Below are 17597 nucleotides of genomic sequence, written 5' to 3'. Positions count from 1 at the left end.
TACCATACCAACATCTAAGTCAGAAAATCCATGTGGTCCTCTATGATGATGGCCCTCATCAGCCCTCTCTGAAAATGATGAGTCAGTCCGTAACATGTAATCATTAATGGGGTATGTCATTCGCTTGTTAATGTAAACACCTGGCTGGCAACATTTATCACACACCACAGAATCCAGTTTGATGAACACCTTTTTCCCTTTGAAATCAAATCCTCTCTGCAGCTGCTGTAGCTCATGTGTGAAGTCTTGCAAAAATTCATTGGCAGCATTTGGTTTTTTTACACCACAAAAAATGCCAATAACAACAGGTTCCTTCATTGGAACGCTTAAAAGAAGTCCTAAAATAGGCCACAACTGCATATGCTACACCATATGCTTTTGAAAAGTGGTAACCCATCAATATTAACCTGCAGCCTAAATGTAAAGCCATCAGCAACACTGACAATCAGTTGAGTTAAGGTGTTATGAAGCGCTTTCAAGATACCTCTATAATGATATAACCCACCACATTTTTCTTGGATTCTATAGTCCGTTTTGGTTTTGAGAATAGTCGTAGCATCTTTGGGCAGTTCTGGGTGGTACACCCTCAACAAACTAAGAAGAGCTGTGAGCGCTACTAAAGAAACACTGAACTGGATAGCCCAACTGGCCAAGCTGTCCAAAAGGCTCACATGCTCATTTAATTCTTCTGCATCAGACTCTGAAACAAGTTCTCCCTCTGCCCATTCTATGTCTGTGTGGCCATCTGAATTGTCAGAGTCACTTGAGTCACAGTCGTTGTCGTCATCAGCCTCACTGGTGGTGTGAGAATCATTGTTGCCATCAGCCTCACTGGTGGTGTGACAGTCGTTGTTGCTATCGTTGTCATTGGTGTTGTGACAGGTGTCTGCTTTGTTTGCTACTGTCTGCTCTGATGTTAACTGACAGTCTTCAGCAATTTCATGGAGTCGTTTTTCGAGTGAAAAACGGGCCCTCCGCCTGACTCCAGAGCTTGTTAATAGAGGTTGACTCCTTTTCATCTTGTCTCTAAAAAAGTTTTTTTGTGACAAAAAAAGAACGAACCATGACAGTGTACTGGCAGGGTTCCCCAAGTAAAATGTATGACTTTGTAAGACCTTTTTAATGCCACTTAGAAAATAATGTAATGCCAAATTCACAGTATGAAGGATATAATGGAAAATCAGTATTGGATTTGAAGCCCTAGATTTACCAAGTACTTGAATTTAATAAACATTTTATTATTAATACACAATAACTTTGTTGTATTAAGGGCACCCACCCACCCCTCCATGGCCTCACAAAACACCTTTAGGTCACAAAAATTTTGAACTAAAGCTAATCAGTTTTCTTTCCTGAATACCCAGCCCTAATGAAGTGGCTTGCACTTGGGTTGCTAGACCTCCAGTAAAGCAGGTGGCAGTATACAGACAGCTACTATCGAAGAAGAAGACAGTCGCAGCGGCGCGGGCGCGAGGAAGAGGGAAAAAGTAGCGGGAAGTGAATTTCGAATGATCAAGCAGACAGAGTAGATGAGTGTGATGTGCGATGATGGATCAGGACGCCGACGGCCAAAATCACAGAATTAACCACTAATTCTTTGAGTTTTTTTTCTCACTCTGTCTCCCAACATTAAGCTAAAACACGTTGTAGCAAATGAAAATGTGTAAGTAATGTTTTGTTCATAAATAAAGCACTTTAAACATATCCATTGGTCTGTAATTCTTTAATATATATTGTGTAGTTATAAACTCTTTAGACTGTTAATGATTAGTGCTTTTTTTTAAAGTTTGTGTATGCATAATGCGTCAAAAGACCGATTAAATTTTACCGAACAATTACGTTGACATGTCGGCAATGTGGAAGCATTTAAAAGTGTTGCAGAAAGACGCACAAATCGACGCAGATGCAGTTCTGCATGTAGCTAACGGTAGTCTGTGTACAATCAGGAGTAGGCTTCCATCAGTCAATTTTGACCGGGTTTTAACTTCTTACGTTTTGAACAGCACCAATTGACAGCACCTCAAAACGTACAGGGCAATTCCATGCAAAACTGTCACATCCATAACGCCAACACAATGCCATGGTATTTAGTTGGCGTTATGGATGTGACAGTTTTGCGTGGAATTGCCCTACAACATCATTGTAAGTTAACCAACGTTAAACAGCATTAATTTTTTATGCTAGCTACACACAAAGTTGTTTATTAATGCTAGCTATCAGTTTCAGTTAATTTAGCTAGTGCTAACCCAGCTAAAAAGCGTACGTGCCTCTTCAATTAACGTTAGCCATCGTAAGAAGTTAAAACCCGGTCAAAACATTCCGAAATTATATTAACAAGCATTACAAACAAGCACACTGAACTGATTGTTGACATCGTTCAACTTACCGTTAACGTTAAACTCTTCCACAACGCTTGCAGTCCGAATTGTTCCAAAGAAAGACAGTCAATTAGCCATCGTAAGAAGTTAAAACCTGGTCAAAACATTCCGAAATGATGTTAACAAGCATTACAAACAAGCACACTAAACTGTTTGATTGTTTGACATCGTTCAACTTACCGTTATAAACTCCACAAAGCTTGCAGTCCGAATTGATCCAAAGAAAGACCAACAGTTCGCGCGCTCGTTCCGAATGCCCGAACAACTATTCCGCCTACTGACTTCTGGTATGAACCGGTTGAAAAAAAGAAACAATTCGCGCGCTCGTTCCGACGAGTCCGGGCCAGAACTATTATGATTCCGCCGACTGATGCCTACTCTACTACATGCGGGCCGTATCTGGAACGGGGCAGTAAAACGGGCGTGACTGTTAAACGGATCTGCCGGTTTGGAGGCGGATCCGGCCCAGAGTCAGCTGCTATCTGGGATTTGACTTGTAGACTACCATGCACTCAAGGCATAGCACTCAAGGTTCCTGTAGCATAGCACTCAAGGACAAGATAGTTGAAGAGCTAAACAAGATGGGAAGCATGGGAGTAATTGTAAAGCAAACCGAACCGACTGAGTGGGTGAACAGCATGGTAACAGTGGTGAAACCAAACAAGATATGCATATGCATAGCAGTGTTAATTTTGGCAGCCATTTTTGATTTAGTCTTAGTCTTCATCTTCAGACGAAAATGCTTATTGGTTTTTGTCACATTTTAGTCATTTTGTCTTTCATAGTTTTAGTTGACGAAAAGTCATTGCATTTTTGTCAACTTTTAGTCAAACTGCAGTTATCGACATTCATTTTGGTAGCTATTTATATGTAGTCTTTAGACAAAAAAAAATGTCCTTATAATTGTTCTCTCTAGTCTAGGCCAATTAAATTAAGCTTATGAGAAATTTAAATGAAGGTAACAGGCTGTATTGACATTGCACTCGTTAGCAGTAGCACTTGTGCAATTCTACATACCCCTTTTCCTTAGTTCAGTGGTTTTTAGACTCTTCCACTTAGACTGCAGTCACACCTTTTCCATTAAGGGACAATATTTTCCCCCTTTAATAGATTTTTCCAGTACATTTTTACCTTTATAAGTACCTTTATAAAATAAATAATGCTTTTAATTAAACAATGTTCAATAAATATGCAATGATGGTAAAAACGAAGTGATACTTTTAAATATTAAATTAAAATCACCAGTACGTGGCGGTAAGTCACTGTCTATATGAGTGAGTCATTCATTCATTCAGTAACGAAGCAAGTTGCTATATTTATGAAACGGGTCATAATCTCTTTGGGCCACAGGCCATCTTTTGATAAGACACATGGACCACAGGCCATCTTTTAGTTCGGTCATATGGACCACTGTCCATTATATTGTTACGATCACGTGAGCCACAGCCACCTTTGGATCTGTCACATGGGCCACGGGCCATCTTTTAGTTCTGTCATATGGACCACTGTCCATTATATTGTTACGATCACGTGAGCCACAGCCACCTTTGGATCTGTCACATGGGCCACGGGCCATCTTTTAGTTCTGTCATATGGACCACTGTCCATTATATTGTTACGATCACGTGAGCCACAGCCACCTTTGGATCTGTCACATTGGCCACAGGCCATCTTTTTGTTCTGTCGCGTGGGTCTCAGCCACTTTTGTATCTGTCGTCTGATCGCAGCAATTTAATTTGCTACGTGGCTGCTGGCCGTCCGGTCGATGAACCACAGCCATCATAATACATGCAAAGCCACTTGGCCAGACACCACCACCAGTGTTTAAATAGATATTTACCTGGACTGTTACTGGAGAGCTTGCTGAGCTTCGAGGATAGTTTTTAAATCTGGTCTTATTTAGGACTCAAGTGCAGAGGAAGACCATTTGCCCAGCATCTTGATAGCTGGAGAAGAAATGCCACGTTCATCTGCTGAAGTGGCTGTCCCGATCCTGAGGAATGACCAGTATACTGGGAGGGAGATAACTGCAGATTTTGAGGACAGAAACTAGATGAGTCCTGAACCAGCTTAAGAGAGAGATGCTTCGTTAGGTAGGAAAATAGGGGAAGTGATCAGAGGATCTAGGGCGGGTTTTTAAGAATTTAATCATAGGTGAGAAGGGACAAAATGTTTTGCTTATTTAAGAAATTGTTAATGTGAAACCAGAAACTTGAGTCAGTTGGAGTGCTTAGAAAGAGTAAAGAATTAGGTGAGAAGGTGAATCAGAAAAAGAAAGACCACAGCGAGATCGGAGTGTTTGAACTGAAGTAAATTCCCCTGGATGCATGAGCCTAGCCTGACTACGTCAGACTTCATACTTCCGCTCAATTTCAGTTCGCTTCTGTGCGCAGTCTGAGATAGCGACCTATCTCTCAGATTTCCTCCGGCCGCAAAACAGCCGGCCAAGCAACGAACAGAGGGCGTGCTGAGAGCCGTGACGTAGATACTGATTGTACCGTGGATGCGTAGATTTACTTCACACAATCTGCGAAAGTCGTTCACAGCCATGTTCACCCCGGTATTTTGCTCGATGGTTTTGTTTTCGCATCATACATGTGTTAACAGTGGAAATTAGATGCGGCTGAGCCTGCGCATAATACACGTCATAACCAACGTTATGTGAATGGTTTACTGGTACCAGTGATTTTAACTTCAGACAAGCACCCCCACCGCGATAAAGAAAACGCTTTTCAATTATGCCCTTCCAGACTCTGTCTACGAAGCAAAGCGAAGTAGCAGAGTTTGGTTTTACCAGGCTAGCATGAGCCATGAATGCTGTTAAAACGTGGCTACAATCTGAACATGAAAAGAGGAGAAGAGACCATTACGGATGGAGGTAATAAAGGGGAGTTAAATGGATTTCACTTCCTGTAATGTTGCTTTTAAAGCATAAACAATATCTGCAAAATTACAACGCACGAAGTTCAAGCATTGAATATTTAATTTAAAGATTGCTTTTTAAGGACTACAACAACGCTGAGAGGGACTGTGCGGCCTTCCTTCTGGATTAGTGGCATCACAAATCCTAAAGCTACATGAATCCAGCTCCCGAAATATGATTTATAGCATATCGAGACAGAATGAGCTAATCAATAACTAGAAGATAACTATGCACAAGCTACATAATACATCAACTAACCATCCGGAAATGAGGTCTACATGTGACGCTTCTTGATTCTCTCCATCTTTGTCTGACTCAGGTTTGAATATAAAGCTAAACGTTTTTGAAATTGTCTGTGAGGTAATGAAAGCTGCAAGACGAGCTGTTGAAACTCACCCCCTGTGCCGGGAGCAGCAGCCCGACTGCATCCAAAGGGACAGACAAAAACCATGCGCTTTACTCACCCTCAATGACAATTCCAGTATGGAATATTAGTATATATTTGGGGCATTCCAAGCCAAACCCCTCACACACATCCTGGGGACACTGAAGACCCACCACACATCGATTTTGTAATTGTAGACAAGGAAGGAACAACCGGCCGTGATCAGGATGGGAAATAAAGGAATCTGAAAAGAAAAGTTAAACATTATAAACAATTCTGCGGAATATAAGCTTTTAAGGTGTAGGGAGCCGCACCTTCAGTATACGGTTTAGCTGGATTAAGCAGAGCGACTAATTACATGATCACTGTTAGAGGAGGCAGTGTGATGAAAAGGTTAGCTGAAGGGCAGAGCCACCTGAAGACTAAAGTGCGTAGCTATGGCATTGCAGTGGTCAGGAATGTGCTCACGCAACCTTAATCATGAAATTGGAGACTACTGATTGCCAGATAAACATCTCAGGAATAGCATGATCGTCTAACAAGAAGATCTGCCTTAGTGATGCAACCTAGCTTCGTAAGCATATACAACATAAGTTTTGTCACCACTTTGAACCCAAAGATGTTAGCAGCCACTATAGAATAATTTCTGTGAAGCGCGAAGGTACGAAGCCTGAGCAGGCTCGGTAATTCATTTGACCTTTGCTGTTCCAAATGTCCAAAATCTTAACGGATATGCACCCTTCGTCTAGCTGATCGGATCGCTTAATTAGCACTGAGTGGCCAGTGATAACAGACAAGAAATGAGCCTGCCTTGAAGAGATACTGATACATGGTGTTTTTTTTTTGTTTTTTTTTATTATAACCATTAAATCTTAATCTTATTAATCTCAGTACGATACTTACCTGAAATAAGGTGACAGCATACCGATAAGATACAACCTCAGTCGCTCTTGATATTCTGTTGTTGATTTTTTGAGCGTAGAATCTATTTCTCAGCTGTGCAGCACACACCTAACATTACTCTCGAGTTACTCTTGTTTTATTCATTGCCGAGAGATCACTGGCCATGGCAACCAAGGGAGTCCCTTGAATAGAAAAATAAGTGAACATTTAAATCATACAGATGAGTAGCCTAAATATAATGACACTCGAGTCTTCTTGACTGTGATTTGCCTGGTGATTGGTTTGAATTGTATGGTCTAAACTTATAACTGTTAGTACTACTGTGTTAAGCACGTTTTAGTCTGTGACATTTGACCTGAGCATCCTAGTCTGCCTTTGTACATTTAATATCAACTACCTATAATGTAAATATTTCTATGACGCATATCAGTGGATTAAGTAGACGCCAAGAAAATTTGTATTACCACGATTGTACCATATTTATGGTAGTGAAGAATTTAAATATAAGTATTAAAGAGATATGAAAAAGAAAACAGTAAAACAGTTGTAGAGAATTATCAGCACTGTAAATGTATCATTTACTTCCTATGTATTCAATACCCCTGCAACATATACCCCATAAGACCTACCCTTCATAACCATGTCTACTACATATGCATAGCATCCAATGACCACCTTGCTTTAAAGGTCAGCCTCTCCTTTATGATATGGACATATTTACGTGTATCATTTTCAAATTTTTACAACCCCTTTTTAAATTATAACTTTCCTGGCGGTCGGGAAGTGATTTGGCTAAAACACCTCCATAAATGCCGAAGCAATAACAAATCAGAGAAGGCGTAAAACAAGTTACTGCTCCTTTAAGATAGAAGCACTCTCACGTGTTGAGTGAGCACATGAGGAGCGCGGACTGTGAATATGCATAAAGCCGATTTAATAACTTAGTTGCTCTTAAGCTTATTTTAAATCTATTCAGCAACCCAGTTGTTAGTATTTTGCAACCACCCATGAGTGCTCGACAACGCTGAAAATAGATTACCACTGCACTCGCTGAGAAATCAGTTACGTGAATCTTTGTTTACTCTTGCTACAACCATTCAGCGAGCATCCAGCCCTACTTTTTAAAGCGTTACAGTTAGTATGTTGCGTTGCAGACTGCTGTACATGTATCGGCAATTTAAGAAAACTACCACTTCGCCACAGTCGCCATTTGATCTTTACCACTGATGAAGGGAGCAGAAGAGCAAGTTTATACTTACCTGAATGAGTTTAATAATGGGGACATGTAAACAGTGGCCGCTGGATGCGCCTACCAACGTAAAAGCCTTGAAAGTGGAACTTGAACTTGAAAAACCCTGTGAGGAGATCGACTCTCAAGAGATTTAAAGCCGCCACGTCCTTGTTTCCTACACAAGTGTGTCGCACTCGCGCACAAGTTGCTGAGATCAAATCAACGATATGACTGGTGTTGTTATGATTGGAATCGAAACGCGAGTGAGTGAACGCCGGTGTTGGTTTCTGCGAACTGGTTGAAGCGACAGCATCTGCGAACTCAGACATGTGTAAGTACCACCCTTTAATACTGGCTATTAGAATATGATTGGATAATGAGAAGGTAATACATGACGTGAACGATTGAGTCTTCCTGGCAGAACTTGCGCTAGGCTTCATTTACATATGGACAATTTATCCAATCCCAGATCTGGAACAATTGTCAACTCCTTCAGTCTTTTTACAACTTCCATAAAAGACACCTTCCTTAGCTTTCTTTTCCTCTTACGAGCTCGGGCCTTTAACCGTCTTCTCCTCTTGGTCTAGAATACAACAACCAGGTAATACTTTTTCATTTTACTGAATATATGCTTTCTAATACATAGTACTATTTCTTCCTTTAATAAAATGCTTATAACATAGAATATATTTCAGTCATTTCTTTGTATTACTTCAATAAAAGATTTTTCCACAAATGGTTTACAGTGTCTTTTTTCTTTTTTCTTTATCTAATCAGCTTTATCAATAAAACCATTCCAAATCAAACATGTTTCAGTGTCATTATTATAAATCAAATAAACAATTTCAAATAAAACATGTTTCAGTGTCATTATTATAAATCAAATAAAGGGTTTCTTATAAAAACTCTTTATATAAACCAAGTTCAAGGGTTTCTTATAAAAACTCTTTTCATAAACCATGTTCAAGGGTTTAATTCTTATAAAAACTCTTTTCCATTGTTTCCATATATTACGGTTTCTTATAAAAAACTTATACAGTGTTTTCCTTTACATACAAGCATTGTTATAGTCAATATAAGACTGTTTATATAAGTCATAATAGAATCAATTGCATATTTCACCCAACAATACACACATCTATACAAATGTAAAACTATGGTGGGGACATATGTCGATCAATCTAATTCATTTTTTGATATCTTACAGATATGTTCCAATGGTCACCGAATATGGAGGTGGAACTCACAGCCCACACTAAAATATGGGATTCAGGCAGAGGACTTTATGATGGCTACAAACATACTCCTGTCTGGGAATAACTACTATAAAGTCTCCCACTTGTTCAATTATATGAATATGGGCTTTGTTGGGAAGGACTTATTCTTTAACATTCAAGACACCTACTGCCTAGGACCAATCAAGAAATTTTGGGAAGGGAAGAGATCTACAGCAATCCAACGGCGGCAGGATAAAGACAGTGTTGTTGTGCTAGGTATGTCCCCTGGCTTCTTCAAATAATGGATATTCCAAACTTAAATTGTGTGTGCAGACTCCATCATTATATAGTTTATTTGGTCATTTTTGTTATGTAGATTTTTAAAAAGTACAAGGTTCCTTATCCAATTTTATCTGGCTTTTCTTTGATCTTGACCTTGTACTTTTCAAGTTTTTCATTTAAATTCTTGTTTTCAAATCATTGTTGTTGTTGACTTTTACAGCAGATGGAAGAATGGATAGTCCAGGACACTGTGCACAGTACTGCACCTACACCACGATGGAGAACGAATCAAAGGAAATCATATCTGTTGTGACCATTGACAAAAGGCAGACTCAGCGAAACTCTGTCATTATGGAAAGAGAGGCTTTTGTAAGAACCATGGACAAGCTTCTAACTGAGATAAAGCTCACAGAAATATGTACGGATGCTCACACTCAGATTCCTTCTCTTATGAGTAAGTTGATATTATTTACAGTGCAAATGTAAAATCCTTTTTTATGTTTAGTAGGTGTGTATGATTTGCATGTATTAACTTCTAAATGATTCATTTTTGTTTTGTTTACAAGATCCTAACTCTGGTAGATACAAGGACTCTGGAGTACTTCACTCATGGGATATGTGGCATGGAGCGAAGAATCTGGCCAAGAAGATCACTGCAGTGGGTTTCAGATGTATGGACATTTAAACATATTTCTCTATCATATTCTAAATATGTTGTTTTTGCAATGTAAGGCAGGACAGCTGTCAGGGCAAAAGATACTACTGAAGTGGACAAAAGACATTGTTAACCACTTCTGGTACTGTTGTAAGACGGCAGAGACGGATGGCCATTTCCGGGTAAGTAATACCTCTGAATTCGGATTATGAAATCTTGTAAGTAACTACATAAATGTTTACATTTAGTACAATATTGTTAACTGTCTTGAGGAAGCCTTGAGAAACAAGCATTTAATCATGTAGACTGACCATAAACAAACCCGAACTTGATAATGAAAAAGCCTCAAGAATCGTAATCCAAAGCACTTTGCACACACATGGGCAGTCTAACAAAAATGTAATTTCTAATGCAAAAACTTTATACATACAGACTCCAAAGTCTATTTTCAATCATTTGACACACTGCCAGCCTTAGATCAGAGCGCACAAAGTACAACACCATAAAACCTAAACTATTCATCCATGTTTATTTTTGTTGTTCCACTGTCTGATCTAATCTTCAACTACTTCTTGTAGAAACTCTGGAGCAGTGTGCTCCACCATGTTACCAATGAGCACAAATGGTACCTTGGCCAATGCCTGCCAGACAATCAGGAGAAGGAATGGCTGGAGAGTGGGTCACAGGTTCACAAGGCACTAGAAAAGATTGTGCTCAACAAGCGATGGCTGAAAGATGTGCACAGATATCTGCCTTTCCGGTAAGTTCTGTTACCACAAGCCTTTTTCAATGTGAACTTATGTCTGATGTCCATGTAGCAAAATAAAGGGCATAGCTAAACCTTTTGGGCTATCAATGAACTGTGTATGTAAACACATTTTTTTTTATAAATTAATCAAACTTTGATGTAATCTGCTATACCAGGGGTCTCAAACTGGTTTCACAGAGGGCCTATGCTGGTTATTGGTACACATGTACCCGAGACCCACTACAATTATGAAATATCCGACCCAGATCCAAAAAAACCCACATAAATATTGGATCCAGAAACGTTCATGTCCCGGGTCGGACCTCGGGTTTCGAGTACGGGTGGATCCATGAAGACCTCTAGTCTGTGGTATAATTCTTCATAAATTATTTCCACAGATCTACCTGTCAGCTGGAGTCCTTTCACAACCACATCCTGATGTATGCAAGTAAGCGTTTCAGTTTCTCGCCGTCGGTTTATGAGGCAAGGACTCTCCTGGCAGCCCTTGACTACAACCACCATATAAACACACCACCACAGCTTAACAAAGAAGACCAAATGATGTAAGATTAACAATAATTTATCAGTGCAGACTCTTCAGAAAAGCATGTTGGTCTACAGTTAATAAATTATGTATACACCTTTTTTACTTTGTAATGAATTAATAATTTTAGACCAACAGGTTGTTTTTCAACAATATTATATTTTTTAATTATTAATGTATTCTACAAAATTAGAACTTGGATTTTAAATAAATGTTTTATAGCTTCCGTCGACAATACCAAACGAAATCCGGGAGATGGACTGTCTACACCTTGAAAGTTGCAAAGGACTACAGCTACATCCCTGATCTGCAGGCGGCCATTTTGAGGAAACGACTGCATTCTGAGAGGGGGTTCTCGAGGTGGAGGATTCTACGTCCTGATGACCCTAGAACACTCGGCCTCCTTCCAAATGTTCCTCCTCCATCCATAGACACCATTATTGAGTCCCACGTCAGTAGAGGCCTAGGTATGACCACCTGAAAGTTTAAACTGTAAATACATTTTCCGTAATCAAATTTGTCATTAGACTGTAAAAGAACACTATTTTTCTGTATTTTTCAACCGATGGGAAATTATACTATATTTCAGTATATCTAAATGCAATGTTTTTTTCTCTTATAGGGACCGGCTCTACACAGCAAGAGACAACGGAGTAGCAACGAATCCTTGTTCATCTGAACCCAAGGCCTCGTCAACTGAGCAATCTGGAAATGATTTTTGGAGAGGAGACTTATAAACCAAAGCATTTTATGCTAATTTTCAACACATGAGAGGTGTAAATACCGGTAAATAGGATGCAAGTTTAATGTTCAACTCCAGAATAGTTTTTATTTTTACTTCAAAAATATATTATTTGCAAAACAAAATGTCTTATGTCTGATCCTCTTGCTATTACTTACGTGCAGTATGTTATTAAGAAGGCAGTAAGGAACAATATCACTTAGTTTACATTTTAATATACAGTGTATATATCAGGCATGGCTCTTGAATTTAATTGTGGAAGCAGAGCAAATATTACTGACCGGCTTCCTTCAACCTATTGTGCAATACCATTCAGCTTTGCCTAGTCCGGTCAGTAATGTGTGATCAGCTTCATCAATTAAGATTCACAATTCATGCCTGAGAGATAGATAAATATAAATATGTAGAAAGAGAGAAACTAAGTAAACATCAAACACAAATGATAACACCAGTGAGGTGGCTTTAAAAACCACAGTAGTTATAACACCGTTCTAAATCATTTAAAAAAAAATTCCTACCCACACAAACTTGTAAACAGTAGTGTATCTATTTGACGTACATTTTCATCAGAAAATGTATTTTTGAGCATTTGGTTCAAATGCAAATTTCCAAATGATGTGCTCTTTAACAGATAAACATTATACTGTAACATTTTCACTCCAACCACACATAATGTCACCTGATTCATCTTATCAAACAGCTAATTATTAGTATTTGGTGTGATAAAACAGGGTTGGAGTGCAAAAAGTCCGGACAGTATTTCACCAGGACCAGGGTAGGAGACGCCAGAATACATTAACGTTAGTAGACTCATCTTACATTAGCTAACGTGACCTCGCGGCAATTTCATTAGAATGGCATTACATGAAGTGATTAGCCGTAACTACACGTAACAAAAATAGAGATATAATATAAATAACAATACATTACCTCGTCAGTGAACATGTTTTCTGCTGTAGATGCTAGATGGCTGGTTGTCATTGACAATAACAACTCCTCCCATGAGCTCACGCTCTTTCCCGACGTCATCAAAATACGTCTTTTGTTATTAGTTTGATTGAGTGACCCCTAGTGGCCAAAAATTACATACTGTCCGTTTAACAGTGAAGCTGTGACTGGGGATTTAAATAATTAAAAACTGGCAACCGTAAGCCTGAACGCTCGTAAAAACAGTCAATGTGTTGTTGTCTCCTTTATTTGACACAAACAAGTGGTTTTGGTCAAGTAAAAAAATAAATAAGTAAACACATTTCAGTCTCGTCTTTTTTCGTCAACGATATTACATGTGTTGATATAGTCACAGTTATCGTTTAAAGATGTAGGTGTCGTCTCTCATCGTCTTGTCTTAGTCAGGGAAAAAAAGGTCGTCAACGAACATTTTTCGTCATAGTTTTCGTTAACGAAATTAACACTGATGCATAGATCCACAAGACCTTAATAAAGCGATAAAACGTGAGCATTACCCTCTACTGACAGTGGAAGAAGTGGTATCCAGCATGCCCAAAGCAAAGATGTTCTCAGTCCTAGACACAAATCAAGCCTTCTGGCAAATAAAACTGGATGATGAGAGTTCGAAACTCTGCACGTTCAACACGCCAATAGGGAGGTACAGATTTCTTCGCTTACCATTTGGTGTGTCTTCAGCCAGTGAAGTCTTCCAGCGTGCGGTCGGCAGATGTTAGATGGTCTTGAAGTTGTGGTCAACGTCATTGATGACATCCTAGTATGGGGAGAGACAATACAAGAACATGATCAAAGACTGCTTCTCAGACTTCAGAGGTACAGCCTAAAGGTAGCCAGGTAAAGAGATGCACATTGCTGTCATCACTAAGTCGTGCATATCAGAAGACTTGCTTGGTCAAGAGCTAGAGCAGTGGTTCCCAAGCCTGTCCTGAAGGACCCCCAACACTGCACGTTTTCTTTGTCTCCCTACTCAAACACACCTGATTCTTCTTCTTCTTCTTGAATTTTATTGGCGGTTGACAAACAACAAAATGGTGTATTTCCGCCACCAACTGGTATGGAGTGTGGATCAAGACGACTTCTTTTTTCTTTCTTTTTTATTCTCTCCCACAAATTAGATTCCTCAAGAAACTGAAGAATAAAAATATAACACTCATTTCTCGAGTTATTTTGCAGAATATACTTTGGTATAAATTGCATTTTTATTTTTTTTAAATTATGAATTAACAACCTTCTTTCATTCTCATATTTCTGACAATGCATTAAAACATGTTCTACTGTTTCCTCTTGCCCACAATAATCACATCTTCCCGTATCATGTTTACCCATTTTATAAAGTGTACTATTTAATCTTGTGTGTCCAAATCTCACCCTTGATATTACTATTTCTTCTCTCCTGTTTTTCCCTGCAATTCTCATCTCTCCCACTCACTGTTTTTGCCACCTTTCCTTTAGTCTCTTCTTGATAATACTCTTAACTTCATTCTTACTTAAATTAACAATTAAATTAATGTCATTGTTTTTAACTGCTTCTTTTGCTTCTTTATCTGCAATTTCATTTCCTTGGATACCAACATGTGCAGGCACCCACAAAAATACTACTGTAATCCCCATCATTTGAATTCTGTACATTGTTTGCATTATCTCCAATAAAATATCTGGTCTACTTTCTGAATGACTGTATTGTAAACTAGCCAATGATGAACATGAGTCTGAACAAATAACTGATTTCACAGGTCTTATTTCTTCTATCCACTGTATTGCTAATAATAATGCAACCATTTCCCCTGTATAAACAGATCATCACTGATCCTTTTCCTTATTGATAGATGAAACTCTGGGACAGTAAATGCTACTCCTATCTTATTGTCTGAACTCTTTGATGCATCTGTGTATATCTGAACATAACTGTAGTACTCATTAATATATGTCTGTACATTATATGAATTACATTCCTTACCCTTGTTTCTCTGTTCTAACAATGTAAAATCAACTATAGCATCTGGAAGTACCCAAGGTTTTATTACTGGTAATGGAACAGTAGGACTAACATTTAACTGATTAATTTTAAGTTCTGTTGCTTTCTGTATCACAGTCCATCCAAAACTTTTAGTTTTCCTCCTCTCTTTTTCCCAACATGGTTTTAACGTGTCTAGTGTTGGATGTTCTTGACTATGGCCTTGTAAATTAACCCAGTAATTCAATGATAGCTGTACCCTTCTCATTTCCTAAGACATTTCCACCTGTAGTGCTGTAATTGGAGTAGTTTTTATAGCTCCTGTACATAGTCTAAATACCTGATTCTGTATATTATCTAACTTTTTAAGAGACGTTTCTGCAGCTGATCCATACACCACACACCCATAATCTAACACAGACCTAATCAATCCATTATACATTGCCTTTAATGCCATCCTATCTGCCCCCCACTCACTACCAACTAAACATCTCATTGTATTTATTATTTTCTTACATTTATTTATTATATTCTGAATATGCACCGCCCACGTAACTCTTTCATCAAACCATATCCCCAAAAACTTAAAATATTTTACTCTTTCCAGTTCTTGATTATATAACTTTAGTTTCACCTCACTTCCAATTTTCTTCCTTGTAAACAACATTATTTTTGTTTTATCAACTGAAAATTGAAAACCCCACTTATATGACCAATCTTCAACTATTGTAATAGCCTCCTGTAATTTTTCATAATAAAATCAATATTCCTTCCCCTTTTCCAGATTGCCCCATCATCAGCGAAGAGTGAGAGGCCCAGCCCATTATCCAAATCTTCAAACACATCATTTATCATAATGGAAAATAATAAAGGACTTATTATACTTCCTTGTGGAGTACCATTTTCAATTGTAAACTTTTCTGAATAACTGTTTCCTATTCTCACTTTTAATGTTCTGTCTGATAAAAAATCCTTGATCCATCTATACATTTGACCTTTGATACCTAACTTATATAGTTTAATTAACAACCCTTCTCTCCACATCATGTCGTATGCTTTCTCTATGTCAAAAAGACAGCCACTACACTTTCTCTATTTATTTGTGCTTTTCTTATCTCATGTTCTAAACACACAGCCGGATCCATTGTATTTCTCCCTCTCCTAAAACCACTCTGATATTTGGATAAGAATTTATTAATTTCTACATGATACATTAACCTTTCATGGGTCATGGTGTCATGGGTTCCCACGGGTCCTTGAAATCTTTGAAAGTTTGTGAATCTGAAAAAAAAGTTTTTGAAAATAAACATAAATAGAGACAAAAGTGCTTGAATTTATTTTGTGCAATAATTTTTCTGGAAAAAATTCCATATTCACTCCACTCCTCTAATGTGTTATTTCGCCAACACTTCATGGCCTATGCATACTAGCTTGCTTGATTTACACTAGTTAAGCGCATTTACGCGTTACGTTACCAGGGTTTTTCCTGCATAGAGAATTATGAGGCGGCCGCCTCCATCAAATTTCGTGCCGCCTCCGGCTCTCGACAATAAAAAATAACTAGGGAATCACCGAAAACGTGAGGATTATTCTGATTTATTTAATTTAATGTAAGTACGAGACAGTTTCTGGTCCCATTGACTTCCATAGTATATTTTTTTCCTACTATGGAAGTCAATGAGACCAGAAACAGTCTGGTTACTGACATTCTTCTAAATATCTTCCTTTCTGTTCAGCAGAAGAAAGAAATTCATACAGGTTTGAAACAACATGAGGGTGAGTATATGATGACTGAAATTTCATTTTAAAGTGGAGTATTCCTTTAAAATATTATATTATATAATTATAATAAAACCCTATTATATATTTAATTTGAGTTGTTATTCTTAACCTTTAAAAGCTGACAGGGCTTTATATTTACAGCATTAGGTGAGAGATTTTTTTTCTTGAGAAAAATTAACATGTATCTGCGCCTAATATCTATCGAAATTAATCGATATTGAATCAAAATCGGATTCAAATCACAATAAATTTATTGAAAATTTGTGTCACGCGATAATAAAAACAGTAAACTGTTATTGTACCATGTAAACATTGTAACGATATTTTGCGTACTTTTAGAGCACAACAGAAACTTTCCATATCATATTCTTCTGATGACGACATTTTCACATTCATCGCAATTCCTCAGTGGAACTACAGTTCCCAGCAGCCATTGCGTCTCTGTTTCCGGTGACTCGTGTAAACGAAGATGGCGCCGTCCGGAGAGCAACAAGCGTGGGTCATTCCCGGAGGCTTTACTGGTAACAATTAGTTCATTAACGTTTATAAATGTAATAACATGCGTATATTCGCTCGTGATGTTTCAGCGATGTGTGTGTGTGTGTGTGTGTGTGTGTGTGTGAGACAGTGCTGTCGCTGAGGTTCAGTGAGGATGATGCTCATGCTGCTCTTCATCAGCTGTGTGTGAAAGAGCATCGCGTCCGATCCGAGTCCAACACACACAGACCGCAGGAGCGAACACTGTTCGTGCTCAACGTGCCGCCCTACTGCACACAGGTACACACACACACACACACACACACACACACACACACACACACACACACACACACACACACACACCTCTCACACACTCACAGTGCAGAACGAGGTGTCCCATGATGCAG

General features: G+C 38.5%; 2 protein-coding genes across 2 annotated transcripts in view; both read left to right on the top strand.

Moving 5' to 3' along the window:
* LOC309480162 (uncharacterized protein) overlaps nt 1-15175 on the top strand; it is a 44134-nt gene extending 28959 nt beyond the window's left edge. The window contains exons 3-10 of the mRNA XM_082144553.1: nt 9028-9313; nt 9540-9773; nt 9886-9977; nt 10052-10156; nt 10553-10734; nt 11121-11285; nt 11489-11733; nt 11889-15175. Coding sequence (XP_082000679.1) covers nt 9106-9313; nt 9540-9773; nt 9886-9977; nt 10052-10156; nt 10553-10734; nt 11121-11285; nt 11489-11733; nt 11889-11923 — 1266 coding nt within the window. The 5' untranslated portion in view covers nt 9028-9105 and the 3' untranslated portion in view covers nt 11924-15175. The remainder of the gene's footprint in view (nt 1-9027; nt 9314-9539; nt 9774-9885; nt 9978-10051; nt 10157-10552; nt 10735-11120; nt 11286-11488; nt 11734-11888) is intronic.
* A 1910-nt stretch (nt 15176-17085) lies between these two features.
* rrp7a (ribosomal RNA processing 7 homolog A) overlaps nt 17086-17597 on the top strand; it is a 5800-nt gene continuing 5288 nt past the window's right edge. Inside the window, exons 1-2 of the mRNA XM_082144748.1 lie at nt 17086-17231; nt 17339-17487. Of these exons, the coding sequence (XP_082000874.1) occupies nt 17180-17231; nt 17339-17487 (201 nt within the window). The 5' untranslated portion in view covers nt 17086-17179. The remainder of the gene's footprint in view (nt 17232-17338; nt 17488-17597) is intronic.

This window comes from Leuciscus leuciscus (genome assembly GCF_965113295.1).
Source record: "Leuciscus leuciscus genome assembly, chromosome: 1".
NCBI classification, from domain to species: domain Eukaryota; kingdom Metazoa; phylum Chordata; class Actinopteri; order Cypriniformes; family Leuciscidae; genus Leuciscus; species Leuciscus leuciscus.
Note: the sequence above shows the minus strand (reverse complement) of the source record. Positions and strands in the feature narration are given on the sequence as shown.